General features: G+C 36.5%; 1 protein-coding gene across 2 annotated transcripts in view; it reads left to right on the top strand.

Moving 5' to 3' along the window:
* The window catches only part of LOC138760633 (reticulon-4-like), a 101654-nt gene that overhangs the window by 14304 nt on the left and 70959 nt on the right, over window positions 1-16391 (top strand). For both annotated transcript variants that reach the window (XM_069931446.1, XM_069931448.1), the window contains exons 2-3: window positions 7526-7579; window positions 13457-16294. In XM_069931446.1, coding sequence (XP_069787547.1) covers window positions 7526-7579; window positions 13457-16294 — 2892 coding nt within the window. The remainder of the gene's footprint in view (window positions 1-7525; window positions 7580-13456; window positions 16295-16391) is intronic.

Here is a 16391-nt window from a genome sequence, read left to right as displayed (position 1 = left end):
AGAATTTCTCTGTTAGGTGAATTGGTAATGATTGAAATAGGTATTGTATCCTTGGGAAGATGTTCATTTTAATGCAGTTTATTCTTCCTATCAGTGTTAGTGGTAAGTCTTTCCAGTGCTCTAAGTCGTCTTGTAATTTTTTTCATTAATGGCTGATAATTTAGTTTATATAGATGGCCGAGATTATTATTTAGTTGTATACCTAGGTATCGAATTGCTGTGTGTTTGCCATCTAAATGGTGATTCTTTCTTAAACTTTGTGAAATCCGCATTATTCATCCCTTCTTGAGGTAGTGTCTCACATAAATGTCCCCACTGGATGGGAGGTTGAACCTCACAGTGGACTTGGCTAGGTTTGCCACTTTGCATTTCTGGACACTTGTTTCCAAACGAGTCTGTTATTCAACCAATCGATATACTTTTCACAGTTCACCTGTACAAGTTCAATAAGGTATTTAATAACATGCCAAATCTCCTCAGATTTAGAAAACAGACGCTTTCTTCAGTTCCTTGAGAAATAGAAGGTACTGACCATTTTCACTGCTGTCTCGACAATGAAGATGGGTTCATGGTTGCCCCCTTGCCTTCCCAAGAACCATAAGTTTCTTGGTCTTGCTGATGAGTGCAAGATTGCTGTTTTGGTACCACACAATAAGGTTTCCTATCTCCAACCTATATACTGACTCGTTACCGTGGGTAATAAATCATCATTACCTACAAACAGTAGAGTTATCAGTGAATTTTATGGATTGCATTGAAGCTGAATGACTACGAGTGTAGAGTGAAGAGAGCAGGGGACTAAACATGGATAATTGAGGTGCCACTGTGTTGATGGTCAGTGAGGAGGTGATGTTGCCAGTCTTTACTGATTGGGATCTGCCCAATCAACGGTCCAGTTGCAAAAGGATGAATAGCCATATATCTGAATTTGATTATTAGTTTGCTGCTATCATGTTGTTAAATGACCTACAGCTCAGTGTGGGTTTTCTTAAGGTTCAAATGATTTAGTGGAGAGCTAGCAATAAGGTATCTGGTTGTTGATCTAGTGTGATAATAGGCAAATTGAAGTGGGTCAAATTCCTTCCTAATGAGAGTTGATTTGTTCCATAACCAGGCTCTCAAAGTATTTAGACTTGCGTACCACTGGCTGATGGTTGTTGAGGTAGTTAATTTTGTTTCTCTTGACACCACTATGATGGATGTCCTTTTGAAGTAAGTAAGGACCTTGAACATAGTAGTAAGAATGTAAAAACCTTTGGCCAGTTGGTTTGTGCAGGCTTAAGGATGCAGCTGCATGTATCACTGAAGATTCACCCTCCTGTCATGTCAGCCTCAGAAATTGGGAGCCAGGACCTGTGGTGTACTCACCTTTTGAATGAGCTTAGAAGGCCTTGAACATGGAGAGATGTTTTTCAGTTACTGATATTACCTTGTAGGATGTGATGGTGCGCAATCCCTAATCTCAGAGAGTCAAAGTTAGTCCAGACTTGTCTTTTTGCATTGGTAATGGCCTTCTGGAGGTTGCACCTGGACTTCCTGTAATATTCTGAATTGTTTCACCTGAGCTCCACCCATCTCGTCTTTAACAGATTGCAAATTTGTTGATTCATCCATGGCTTCTAGTTAGGGTACACTTGTATAGTCTGAGTCAGAACTGGAACCTTCCATGCATATTCTGATAAAATCAGTAAAAACTTTGTGTCTGCCACCAAGTTCTTGAACTTCAACTCCAGGCAGTCATGAGGCTGCTCTTCTTAGACCACTGGTACAGCTGGAATACTGTTCAAATTACTTTGATGCAGTAGTGTTTTTGACAAATTTGCTAATGGGTACAGATAGGATGGAAATTGGATTCAAAAGAAAGGATGTATAGTGAATAGGCAAAGATATGTATACCAGGAAAATGAAATTTATATTGGCAGGAAAATTAAAAAAAATATTGTCTAAATAGTAAACCATTGCCGAACTCAGAGATGAAAAGGGATCTGGGTGTCTTAATGATTAGCAGAAACCAATATGTGGGTAAAGCAAGTTGGGATACCCACAGAATGTTTATTAACTGAGGTGTTGAAAGAAAAAGTAGGAAGTTTATGTTCAAGTTATCTGAACAATGATGTGACCTCACCTAGAGTACAATGTGCAATATTTGTCTCTTAATTTGGTAAATTATGTTGAAGGTTTGATACCAATGCAGAGAAAGTCCTCTGGGTGAATATCTGAACTAGGCATGTTGTCTTAAGAGGGAAGGATGTGGGTATCTGGAGCAGGTAGATTGGAGAGTATGGGATGGAGTTTTTTCTGTTTATCTGCTTACACAGTCACAATATGAAAAGTCTTTGATTTGGAATTGCTTCATTGAAAAAAGGCTTGCATTTAGTTAATTGGTCAAATTGATCTTGAATGTGCCTAAACTAGTGGAAATTAGATGAATTTGCAGGTTTTAGTTCACATTGTTTCTGGTTAAAATCTTTCAAAATAGAATTAGAATAGAAACTTGTAGAATAATGTGTTAAATATCCTAAAGAAAAAACTAACTAATCTTTCCCATTTGTCTTTTTGGTCAATTGCATTATGGAGGAATTTTCATTTAGGATTGGAGTTTTTTTGATTAAATGGAAACAAAGAAAATTGCCTTTTTTTTAAAATTTTCACTGAATTTCTCTAATGTGGGTTGGGTATTACTTATTTAAGAAGTTTAAACTTCAATTTGGATCAAAATTAAATGTCATTTTGACTTTTATAGAAATATAACAAAATGTAGCTTATTTTTGCTTCCTCTTAAAACTATAGCACAAAAAATAGGGCCTTTGGCCCCTTTTAGTCTGTGCTGAACTATCTTTCTGCCTAGAGCTATCGACCTGGACCATTTCCCTCCACACCTCTGCAATCCATGTATCTGTCCAAATTTTTAAATGTCAAAATCGAGCCTGCAATTTGTCATTTTTAAAATGGAGTTGTCTCAAGTTTTCAGTATGTTGTGGTGAGCTTTAAATTATCCTTGTACTGTAAAATTATTTGACATTTTAGCCATTATGAAATTTGTAAAATATTTCTGGTTAATCTGATTTCTACATATGCAAATGTTACTTGTCTGTCACCATAGTGGTTTCTTCGCAAAAATGAATTGATAAAATTAGGAAATATGTTGAAAAATACTCTCATGGAATGAAAAATCTCAAACTCTTTAATTTTCCCTTACTCCAACCTCCACTCTGACTTTGCTGAGGGATCATAACCAAGCTTAATGTCATGATGGATGAATTCTCATCAGAAGTTAAATGTGTAGACATCAAGAGCAGTAAATCCGCCCATTATATCACAACAGCAAATCTGTTACGAGCCCAAAGGACCCCAAAACCCAGCAGCAATAGATATTCACCACGACAAATGGTTACTTAAACAAAAGTTTTTAATGATCTTTAAACATGAAAACAGAATCAAACTTTAACTTATCTCTATTAACTAACCCAAATTAACTCCCTTCTAATTCTAAGCGCACGTGTATGATGTGTGTTTGTGTGTAAATTAAAAAGTTCTTTGGTTCACAGTTCAATCTCACTTCTCAGTCTTCCAAGTTCACTGGTCACAGGCAATTCTTATACTGTGCACAGAATTTAACATGTATAAAGTTCACCAGGCTTTGATGTTCGAAAGGAAAATGTTTACTGCTCAGGAAGGTTCTTGTAGGGTTTGCAGAGAGAGATTTGTTATTCCAGGACATCAGACAGATAGCACTTCCAGCCATTTGCCGCTCTGGAGCTTTCTGTTTCAATTCCAACAAGCTTCCTGCTTGCTTCAGCTGTGACTGTTCTTTTTTTTAAACTTTATTTAAGATTTTATAACATGAATAAGATATAAGATTACATTAAAAAAATTTAAAAATGAAATAATGAAATTACAATACAACATCAGTAATCTAAACAAACTATACCCCCCCAATAATTATTACACAACATTAATAAACCGACTCAAATTAATCTAACCCCCCCCTCCTTCTCCCCCCCACAATAAAGAGTGAAGGATTAATAAGATTAGTAATATATGTAAAAGAAAAAAAACACTTACAAAAAACAAAAACATTAAACAATAATCAATTCTTAAAAAAGAATTGTAGCATGAGAAAAAAAGATAAAAAAACTTTCTCTATAAAAATAAACCTTCGCCAAATATCAACTAACTTCACATCTATCATCATATTAGCCACATAAACCACCATCTTAAAACAAAATCCAAACCTCATTAAGCATTATACAATTCAATTTTAGTACTCTTCCACCATTTTTCCCTTTTGCTCTTGAATACTTATCCAATAAAAGCCCCAATACCATATTTAAATATCCCCAATCATTACTTTAAAATTCACATATCCAAATAATAAAAACACATCTACAACAAAAACTATATCTTCAACAAATGGAGCATAAACAACAAACAAAATTCAAGCCTTATTAAGAATTGTACAATTCAATTTATAACTTTCACCATTATTCCCTTCGTTCTGTAACTAAGATAATAAAATAATCTACACCAGAATTACCACTCCTTTCACCTTGAAGTTAAATAAAAAATAAAAAGCTTATCCATCCCATTCAGATTTAAATTTCAAATATTCCTTATCCACTAAATAAACTTTACAAAAAAAACATATCAACTTTTAATTTTTTAAACAAGCAAATACTTTCTTATACTTAATAAAATTATTAAAACCGTAAGTATTAAAAAAAACAAATTTAAATTTAAACATTACTTAAAAGAACACACAAAAAAAGAGAAGGAAAAAAGAGAGAAAGAAAAAAAAACACTCCCTCCCCTTATCCCCTCCTAAAACTACAAAAAAAATATATAAATTTTTTTTAAAATAAAAAAAAAACCTTCACTCCTCAATCCAAAAATTAACAAGGAAAAAAAAACCAGGCAGGAGGCAACTGCTACCTCCTCCTGGGTCAACTGCTCATTGCGGTAACTCCCACACAATATCGGGTGTGAGAACTCACGCGTAGCTGATGACTTCTGGAAAATAGTGCCCACCCAGCTCCCTCTCCCAACTCACGTTTCACATAAACTATCATCATTATTTAAAATTTTCTCAAAGAGAAAAAAAAATTTCTTTTTAGTATTTTTTAATCAACTTTATCACTTCAACCACCATTATTTCCATTTCTCCTTGGAATTCAATTCCCATCTTGTATCTCCACTCTCTTTGGAGACCGTGGAAGACTCGTCTTTCTTGAAATTGTACAATTGGTACAATTGAGCAAAATCCATAGCTTCCTTGGATCATCAAAAAATTTTGATTGGTAACCATCTTGAAAAATCTTCAGTACCGCAGGATATCTAAATGTTGCTTTATAACCTTTTTTCCACAACACTTCTTTCACAGAATTAAATTCATGTCGTTGAGACATAACTTCTTGACTCAAATCCGGATTAAAAAAAAAACACGATTATTCTGAACCATCAAAGGAGATCTTCTTTGTTGTGCACTTCTTATGGCCACACGCAAAATTGTCTCTCTATCATAATAATTTAAACAACAAACCAAAACAGGTTGTGGCTTTTGTCCAGAAGAAGGCTTTCTTCTCAAAGCTCTATGTGCACATTCCAGTATTAAGCCTTCCGGGAACTTATCTTGTCCTAATACTTGTGGAATCCACTCAGTAAAGAATTTTCTTGGATCTGATCCTTCCATATCTTCTGGTAAACCAACAATTTTTATGTTATTCCGTCTGGATTGATTCTCCAAATAATCAACCTTTTTCATTAAATTTTTATTCTGAATTTGTAAAGTTTCAATTGTTTTATTGACACCTTGTAATTGATCTTGTACATCAACTAAACCTTGGTCACAAAAATCAAGTCTTTCACTCGTTTTAAGCTTAAAAGCTCCATAATCAGCCATCTGTTGAGTATTAATATCCACCAAGGTATTAAGTTTAGTATCAAGTTGATCTAAAGCTTTAACAAATTCTTTCAATATAGCAGTTAACTTAGATTCAAGTTTCTTAAGAAACTTATCCACTGAAGTAGATTCAGACACAGTAGGGTCCAGTTGTTTCTGAATAGCCAAAAGGTCTTGTATTCCCTCCCTTAATTTAACTGCTTTTCTTGCAGTGTGACTTCGTGTAGAAACCCCCACCATAACCTCCCCAGTAATATTTGGAGGTTGATGGCGAGGGTTATCCCCAAGCCATATTCTGTCAAGCATCTCCGACACATTGAAGTCTGTAGAAATCTTCATTACAGGTGGTGCACTTCGCAGCGCCACCACTACATCAGTCAGTGGACGTCCCTTTAACTGCAAGCCTTCAGCTGGCGGCTTCCCAGCTGTTACAGCTGTCAGAGGCTCTGTGACACCGCTCATAGCGGGCATTGACTGAAATACACGCACCTGGCTAGCCCTTTGTTCTAAGGGCTGCCGGGTGCCATTTTTAAAGAGCCCTACCGGCAGAGAACGGAGCTCCACTGCTGATTCCTGTGCTTCTCATTGATCCATTCCACGCTGAGTCCTGGCTTCTTGTAAACAAGTAGGCTCTGATATCTTCGGAAAATGTAATTTCTTAACAATCTGTTGCCGTTTTTTCTTGCTTTTTTTCAACAATTGTACCATTGGAAATTAGTTTAACAGCTTTAACTATATCTTGAAAAGATTTTAACGGGCATTTAAAGACAAAATAACACCGAAGAGTCGGGAGAGGACTGGAAGGCATGTCTATTCCTTACGCCATCTTGCCACACCCCTAGCAATGACTGTTCAATCTTTCTCTTTCTTCATCTTCCAACTGCTAGAAAGGCATGTGACTCTCGCTTGCAAACCCCCCCCACCCACCTTCTCCAGCAAACAATAGGAGTTAATCTTTTGCTCCCATCTGTTGTCTTAGGTAAACAAAATTTCTCATTGACCTTTGATTGCAGAAAGGTCAGAAGTCTTGTAAAAATGTTCAACACGGCCTGTCTCCAGTCTATTCATTTGATGACATCATTTCAATTAGCACCTACTTGTGGAATGTGCATAGCATTCTCCATAGTTTCTGTAAAGTTCACTGAAAATGAATTCAGTATTTCAAATAAGATCTGTTTTAAAATGTATGTATGTAACCTACTCTAATTTTACCAATTATCTCCCAAATATATATTCCATTCCAAATCTAATTGTCTTATATGTTCGTATTCTAAAACAATTTTGCATTGTTTTAAATTAAACTAATAATTTGTGGAATAATTGTCGAAGTAATTTTGAGCAGGTCATTTAAATTTAGTGATGCAGCTTATGAGCCTGTACTGGTGAATTACGTCAAAGCGACCAATTACCAAACTAATCCCACATGGGTCAATGTCATGTTTTTGAAGCAAAGCTACTGGAGTTTTAAAACAATTGAATTTGCTTACCTCTAAAATACAAAAACACAATATTGTCTGAATCATCTGTCAATATATTGGCCTAGATTTAAGATTTCTGCATTAGGTCATCTGTGATCTGTTTGGTTTATTACTTGACCTTGCTGAATTGCTGTCATTTGTTTTTCAGATGAATCCTTTTTCTCTCCTTCTGTTACACCTGAACTAGTGATGCAGCCTGCAGGCAAGTCCCTTCAGCTTTCCTCCTATTTAAGCTGCATCCTTTATAGATTTCATTTTTTCTAATGTGTTCACTTCCTAGAGGCTTTATTAAGTTTTTGATTTGCTGACTTCTGTTTCGATATTTTGCATTAAATCTTGTGTTGGTGCAGAGTATAACTTCAAAAACAAATTATGAAACACTTTGATTCTGTAGTAAAATTTCTGTTCAGCAACCAAGATTTTGAAGTTCTTAAATTTGATTCATGATATGTGCTAAATGTTTCTGATGTCAGCAGTTGGTTGAAAGGCCAATGGAAACATTTTCTTGAGCTGTTGATTGTTGTGATGCAATAACTTGAAAAACAGCAGATTATGGTGACTTCCACCAACTGGATGCCTAACTATGCTAGCTACTTGAACATTATAATGCAGGGTGACCGCCTATTGAGAGACTTGGTATTTTTGGCAGGTTGTGCATTGAGAGAAGAGAAAAATATGGTTGCTGAACTTGTAAATCTGTCCTACTTTGTACTTGGCAGCAATTCTTATCTTTGTTTGCATTAGATGATCCTATATTCGTTGCTCATTTACATGGATGCATTTCTTAATCTTTTATATTTTATCCATTTTTAATCTTGAAGCTTTTTTTAAAAACTAAATTTTATGGTTCTGTTTTTACTCTTTACAGTTCTTGAGATCCAGAAGAGTTGTTGTACAAATGTACTTGAGATACTTTTGTTATTCTTGGACATACCTTAGATTATTTTTTGAATATAACCTTGCTGTCCAAAGAGCTACACTCTTGATCTTAAAAAATCAAATTTACAAGGTATTTTATGAATACCTATGAATAGTAAGTGATCAGTTTCCCATGACTAATATTGCTTTCCATCTTGCATTTGAAATCTGATGCTGTTTTGGGTTTACCAAACAGAGATGTGAACCATGTTGGTTTATTACATACTCCTATGTGTGGTTTGAAGGTTGTGCCCTAACTGCTCAAAATTATTTTATGGAATAAAAAAGAGAACAGAACTCTGACTTTAATATCTAAGTGATGAAAAGGGAATAAATTGACTTGTCCTTTGCAATTTAGAAGGTTGAAGTTAATGTGTACAAACACATTCAATGTGTTTAAAATCATTTAAAATTGATAGAAAAATGTATGATGACTTGCAAACTAAAGTAAGCACTTTTTATTCCACTGAAAGTGCAGACCTCAGGATGAGCTAGTCTAATTTGTTTCCTTTAACATTCTAGTTAAATTGGCATTCTTGGGCATGTATGGGATTAACCTGCAGTGGGAAAAAAACATGCTTTGTATTAAATTGATGCAATTTCTCAAATTCTGAATCAGCTAAGTTTAGATTGCAGAAATTGTGTATTTTAATAATATCTTTTGGTAATCCATTGCCAGAATACAAAACTTTATCAGAATATTGTAATAGTCTTTGCAATCAGGCATGTGAAGAGCTGATTCCTGTCCCTTATTCCTTAACCAACTATTTCACTGTCATCTCAACCAAGATTTCTGGCTAAAATACAGTCTCCCATTGAAATCGAAGTTCTAATCTTTAAATCCGCAAACATTTATCAATGGCTGTTCAGAATTCATTGTTTCTTGTTTTTAATTGTTCTATGCATTATTATTCTTTTCCTTGTTTGAGTTGGTGGCTAATTTTGAGCCTGAACAATAAATATTGGTTAAACATATGACAAGGCTGGCAATTTGTTGCTCTTAAAAACCCAATAAAGGGATTTCTTAAAAGCCCAATAAAAAGATTTGGAACCTATTCTTCAGCCACTTGTAACAAGCTTTTCTTATTTTGCTTCACTTGCTATGTAGCTATTGATGCTATTACCATTTAAATGCTCAATTTAATGCTGCTCACATTGTTTAGATGGATAGGAAATGGATATTTTCAGTTTGGTTATCATGGCAGTCCTTCCATCTCTGGTTTTGAAATAACCATATAACCGTTTACGGAGCGGAAACAGGCCATGTTGGCCTTTCGAGTCCGCATCGGTTCACTGATTTTGTGCCTCCCGTGCTGCTTCTTCTTAACCAGGGTCTCAATATCTCTTGAAAACCAAGGGTCCCATACACCTTCCATACATCTTACCTGTAATTCAGATCCTTTATATAAAAAATGTTAGACAGAGTTTAATCATTTGCATTTTTTCAAGCAAAACGCTAAGAATAAAACTGGCAAAGTCGATCAAATAGCTGAAATTACTCAAAAATGAAAATTAAAAAGTAAATCATAACTGCTGAGGACATCATGCCACACCCCTCCCCCCCACTCTTTCAGCTTAAGATCAGGAATCTCATTCTAAATTGGGTAAAAGCCAGCAGGCCAAACACCTGTTGAAGACTGTGTAATTATTCAGACACTCACTATAAACAAAATATTGTTAAAATTCCAAAATATTTTTAAAAATGTCATTAACGGCATAAAAAGACAACCAACAAAGATCTGTTAAAAATAATCAGACAAAGTCAATCATAGAATCTTAAAGATTTAATTAATTTCTATTTATTTAAATGGGGACTGAATGTTTGTGCCAAATTGAGGTTCACCAAAACAGCACAAGAGCATGTGGCAACCGAGGCTGTTAGGTGGAAGATACCAACTACCATATGAAAGCTATGCCAACACTGGAAATCGGGCTTCCGAGGTATTCTAGTAATCCCCATAATTAGTGAGTAATGGGGTGCATAATCTGCTGCCTTTAGTTATCTGTATGCCCTTTCAGCTGGCCTGAACACCCCAGTGTAAAGCTGCATAATCTCCCCCTTGCGGCTAAAGACGTACTCACCTGAATGCAGCAGAAGTGCCTCTGAGGCACTGATGCCAACCCTCCTCGGGGAGGATAATCGGGGAGCGCCGGGCTCCGCCAAGGCACCTGGATGTACAGTTACTATAAGCCAAACTCTTTATCAGCTGTCGACCGGATGCCCCCCCTGCCCAACGGCCATTCCCCCCACCCTCCTGCAAAATGTGGTATAGTTGTAGGAAACATAGATCAGTTCCACCTGTGTGGGGGATTATGGGTAGGGAAGACGGCCATTGCTATGCTGCATATTTCTGAAGGACGGCGCTGCGGCACCAATCGCCCTGCCTCCCTCAGATCCATAAACGCTACGAGGCACCTCTGGATGTGAATAAGCCCTTTCAGCTGGACCAGGCAACGCCCCAAGTAGTGTTTTAGGGCTGCCACCTGAAAGGTGAGTCTGCACATTAAGATCTGCTCTTGCCGCTACCCTCAAGGTGGAGGATCCATCTGAAAGGCCTTGTGATTGATATTTTTTTCCAGCTCGAGGTCGAGTTCCAAGTTGGAGTGCATGGTCCCTTGTTAAACTTTGTTACATTAAAATCAAGTAATGACAAAACACTTCATCTATGACAGGTTTTCTAGTATGTATGACATTGGTAGCAATGGTATTTTTGTGGCACGTCACCGGTTCGCTTATGCTTGTGTAGGTTGTGTTGCATGATCAATGGACTGCTTCATTTGGTGAGGAATTGCTCATGGAATTAAACATGCTCATTAGTGAACATCTCCACTTCCAACTTAAGCTACAAGGAAGCAGCAGAAGAGATGCCTAGCAAAGAGGCTAGGCAGTACTCTCTTGGAACTATGGTCTTGAAGCATTTGCATGTTGATTACACTTCTACCAGAGAATTAATGTTGCACTCAATGCCTTGATATCTGCTCACATCTTGCATATTGGTTTCTTTGTCTTTTTGGGTTAAGGTTTTGAGGTCTAGAACAGAGTGGTCCCAGCAGACTTTAAGCTGTGTAACTTGTCATTCTCATCTTGATCATATTACCAACAACTGGAAATTGCTTAATGAGGAAGGATTTCAGGTGAACCAGCCCATGGTTTCTGCCTTTCTGGTGTACACTTTTCCAGATATGGCAGTTTTGAACAAGCAGTTCCTCTAGACCAGGAAGGGACTTGGATAATTGAGCTTTGAGCAGCGCATTGGCTTTCAAGGGCCTATGAACAATTTTTAAGTATCCAATGCTGACCATATCTTTTGATAATTCTATGGATCCAAAACTACTTCAGAATATGGAGTCTTCCAAGATTTAATTAAATTTGTACTTTTTTGAATCAAAGCAAAACGAATGAGTAATTAAAACAGTGACATAATATTTTTAGTTCTATTGTTGCACAATTCCAAGGCACTTTGACTTCTCTGGGGTTTACATTTTTTCGGATGACAGTGTTTCTGGGTGTTGCAGTGTCTCCCTCATCTTAAAAACTTGTTCGGTTGAGTAATGTAAATAATCTCTTAATTTTGTAGTGGTAAAATAACCAAAATGGAGTTGAGGGATATACATGAGAGAATGTTGAAGCTCATTGGGGAAATGGGTAGAATGAAACTGGAAAGGTTTTCTCTGTTTGGAGCTGACATGAACCAGGGCTAAATAACAACTTCATCTCACAAGTGAAGGGATACCTTCCCATTCATAGGAATGATGGTGTGGTTTTGTGCAAATCCAAGAGGCTGGATCTTAAAATGTAGTTTTGATCTGATACAATGATATTTAATGTTGGCTTGACATTGTCTTGAATATTATGTGGAAGTACTACTGGGCATAAAACTGTTGCTAATCTGTAGTTCTCTTTGGAACCATCAGTTAACATAATTCTGCCCAGTAAGTTTAAAAAAAAACTCCCATGTGATATTGAATTACAGATTCATTCTCCCTTGTTCAAGAAAGACCCTGGAGCATGTTTGTTTTTATAGTTTTATCTTCCAGTAGCCAACCATTTAAATTCTATACTCCATTGTTACCCTGACATAATGACATTGTGCTGCAAATTAAAGCTACCCATAAATTGGCACTTTCCAACCAGACAGCATCAGCATATATTTCAATTTCTGTTAACTCCCTTTTCTGATCTCTTTCCTTTGCCCCTTTTTCTCCATTCCACTTCCAAACCTTTCTGTCAGAGAGCAATCTTAGTCCTCTTCCCCATCACTTCTCAGCTTCTTTATCTTCCACCCTCCCACCTGTATCCATCTGACCTCTTGTCTGTTAACCTATGCTTCTCTCCATCTTCCCCCACCCCCAACCTATTTATTTCAGGTGTCTGCTACATTTTTGACACTCCTGATGAAGGGCTCAGGCCCAAAATGTCAACTGCCTTTTGCTTTCTATAGCTGCTGCATGACCTGGGTTTCTCTACCTCTGGGTACTGCACAAAACTCCAGCATCTGCAAATTTTTCTTGTTTACCTTGTTTTTATCTTTAACAACAGCCACTGGAGGCTTGTATGATGATCAAAGCTCATTTGATGTTACAAATACCCCTCTGGTCCAGAGGATCAGCTCATTCATGAAATGATTCCCTGCTGAAGAGTAAAGTATGTCTCATGAGGTTTGTGGATGAGTGATTATGAGAGATTACATGTCTTTTGAGAAGATCATTTCAACGTTCATTAATGGAAACAAAATTGAACAAATAAACGTCAAATTTACTATTTCAGCAGATTCATGAACATTGATTTACTGTTTGAAATTAATTGGAACATTAAAGGGAAAGATTCTGCTGTTCCTAGTCTCTGTGAAACATTCATTAAAATGGTAGGAATGCTAACTTGATATTTTGGTGATAATCTGCTAAGTTAACCTGTTCCAAACATGTTTTTTGGGTTAAAGTTTCTAAAGAATTCAAGCATGTGGAATTTTAATGAGATCCTATTCTTCAGTATAACTAGCCAATCAAAATTAACATTTGATGATAATTGAAACAAGTTTTTTGGGTTGATTGTGGTGGAACTGTTTTGTAAAGAGTTGAAAATTAATGTTTATAGAAACTATTTCTGTACATTTTAATTAAAACCAATGCTTTTCTCGTTTCCTTCCATCCACAATCACAGACTTTGTCAACTTGAAAGATCAGCCATCTAGCGGAAAACCTGTGGACCCACAGGATGGTGAACCTGTGCATGTTGAACCTGTTCCTGTCTTCTCTATGCCCTCCTTTTCTTCTGATTCTATAACTGAATTAATGACTGCCAAAACAGTCAACACTGATCTTGTGCAGCCTGAAGTTCCTGTAAATAAAATTTTACCTTCAATTTCTAGTGTTGTGGAAAAACAAAGAACAGATAATTTAGAAAAGGTTCATACTTTTGAAAAAGTACATGTGAAACCAGCAATAAGAAAATCGTCAGAAATAGACATGTTAATTTCTGTTGATGAATGCTCTTTTCAGTGCAATGAACATCAATGCGTAGAGTCAAATGAAAGTGAACTTGGAAGGACTGCATCATCTCTGGTTGAAGAAACAGTATCAGATCAAAACACAGCAGATAAGGAAGGGCTGTTAAAGATCAGTCAGAATGCAAGCATAGGAAAAGTTCAGGTATCAAATGAAAGAGAAGTTGAATTGGGACCTCACTTAAGCTTGTGTGAATATGTTGCTGACCCAAAAATGAATGCGTCTCCCTTAACTACAATTGTTCAGGAAAATAAATCCATGTGTGACATATTGGATTTTGAGGAACAAACATTAAAAGCAAACAGTGGTCTCAACTTTTGTTATGGGGACAGTTTAGAAATGAAGGAAAGAAATGGGCTAAATTCTTGTTCAACTTGCCATGATGATGCCATTAAATCCATTGATAATCTAACTGTTAAGTCAGAGAATGCAGTGTTTCCAGGCCAGGAGGTTTTGGATGTGCCTTGTGATTCCAAGAAGCAAATTGTAGGTGAGGGAAATGAGAAACAAGATCATGCAGATGTGGAAACCTTTGCGGAACAGTTATTTGAACAAGGTGGAAAACAGTCTCCAAATGATGCATATTTTGTTTTTTCACAAGTTCCATTTGAAGGTGAACCTCAAGTGTGCATGACTTATGCTACATTTGATTCTTCCATGTTGGCGTGTCCACAATCTGACCAAATTAGTAAAGAAATGATTTCTGCATATGAACTAAATGATGGAGAAAAAACTGAATTGAAAGTAACTTCAAAATTGCCATTACTTGTGACTATCCATGAGTTAGAAGTGACCAAAAATATTGAAGATGAAACAAAATCTATTTCACTGATAAATTCTGGAAATGAACATGTTGAACCAGACCTGGTTATGAAAACTGACAGCTTGGCTGAAGACATTGGCTCAGAACAAACTGCTCAAAATTTTGCTCTACATCAGTCAGAAGGAATCTTTCAAAATGAGTTGTGTGAGATGGCAGTAAGTGTTGAAAAATATTCAACTGATCTTGAAATGAGGAAATCGACATCAGACCTGCTCAATTCTTTTGAACCTCTACAATCCACCTTGGAACAGCATGCTTTCGGCATATCAGAAGACCACAGTTTAACTGACATGACTGTCAAGGCACCTAGTTTCACTAACATAGAAGGTGTTAAAATGATTGAAGATCCTGACAATGTCAAAGTACAGTTTGATTTTCAGAATGAGCGTAAAGAGCAAACTGAGTATGCTTCTATACATGAAACTACCAATGGCACTGGAAAAGTTGCAAAAAGACCACATTTGCTTGAGGAACAAAAGACTGTGTCAAATAGAGTAGAAGATCCTTTTATGAGTTTGGAATCTATTCCTATTTCTCAAGATTTAAATTTAACACAGCAGCTGTTGGTTGACCACAATAAAGAGCCAGTAATTAAAGATGAGGATCTCTATAAACATTCTGGGTACCAAGAGACTGATGTATCTTCAAGTCTATCAGTTGGTGAACCCAGTAAACATGAATTAATATCAAACAAGTCTGTGGAAGAGAAATGGTGTCTGACATCACTTGCACCAACAAAAGTGTCAATTGACACTTCTGTAACAGTGAAAAAACTAGATAAGGCTTTGTCCAATGAAATTACAAGTAGTAAATCTGAACCAGTAGCAAATATTAGTGTTCTGGGTGATACAACAATTGGAATGAAACTGTCTAAAAAGATTTTGACTGATTACAAACTCATTGAACAATGTTCACCCAGAATGCCGTCTGTTCAAGATCAGACTGAAACTCCTACGCTAGTTAAAAATGTAACTGAAGATGATCTGGATGGCCCAGTAAAGGTTACAGACAAAGCCACAGTAGAAATTGTGTTAAGCCATCAAGAAGCTTCTGGAGCATTGTTGCCTATTTCAAGCACAAGTGAAAATTGTACTGTGGAAGAATCTCTTCGTTCTTTGATTGAAGATTTTAGTGCATCAATTCCACCATCAGTGTTAAGTGAAGATCTTTCAACTATGGGTAAAAGACTTCCTTTACAAACTTCTGAAGAGACTTGTTTGAATATTTCCAAGTCATTTACTTCACCTGCCGCTCCTTTACAGGACAAATTTCTAGAATATTCTGAAAATGCGAATGAAATTGCATTTAAAACTGATGGCAATTCGGAAATAATGGCCCATGCACAAATACAGATAATGCCTCATGCATTGCCAATGGGTGTTTCATTTCCTTTGAATGAGGAAGTAACAAAAGCTTCAAAGGAGGTGGTTACAAAAATTTTAGAAACCAGTGTTGCACTAGCAGAAGTGTTGGGGGACAAAGAAGGAACAAGAGCAATGTGTATGTCTCAACAAGAAACGTGTATCACTTCGGTTGCTGGAGAGGATGATGTGAGAAAGAAAAATATTCCTGTTGAATCAATGGTGCCTGAATTAACAGTTGCCAAAAGCACAGAAACTTCTAAAGATTCCACTGTTGCAGATATTTCAGTAAAGCAGGACAAAAATTCAGGTAACAAAATGTGAATATTAATTGTCCAGCTTCACAAATACATCTTCACCTACAGTTAGTTTCATCATATTTGCATGAAATGGAAAAAGTGCTTGCT

The sequence above is a fragment of the Narcine bancroftii genome, chromosome 4 (genome assembly GCF_036971445.1).
Source record: "Narcine bancroftii isolate sNarBan1 chromosome 4, sNarBan1.hap1, whole genome shotgun sequence".
Taxonomy (NCBI): Eukaryota; Metazoa; Chordata; class Chondrichthyes; order Torpediniformes; family Narcinidae; genus Narcine; species Narcine bancroftii.
This window is presented reverse-complemented; position numbering and strand designations above follow the sequence as displayed.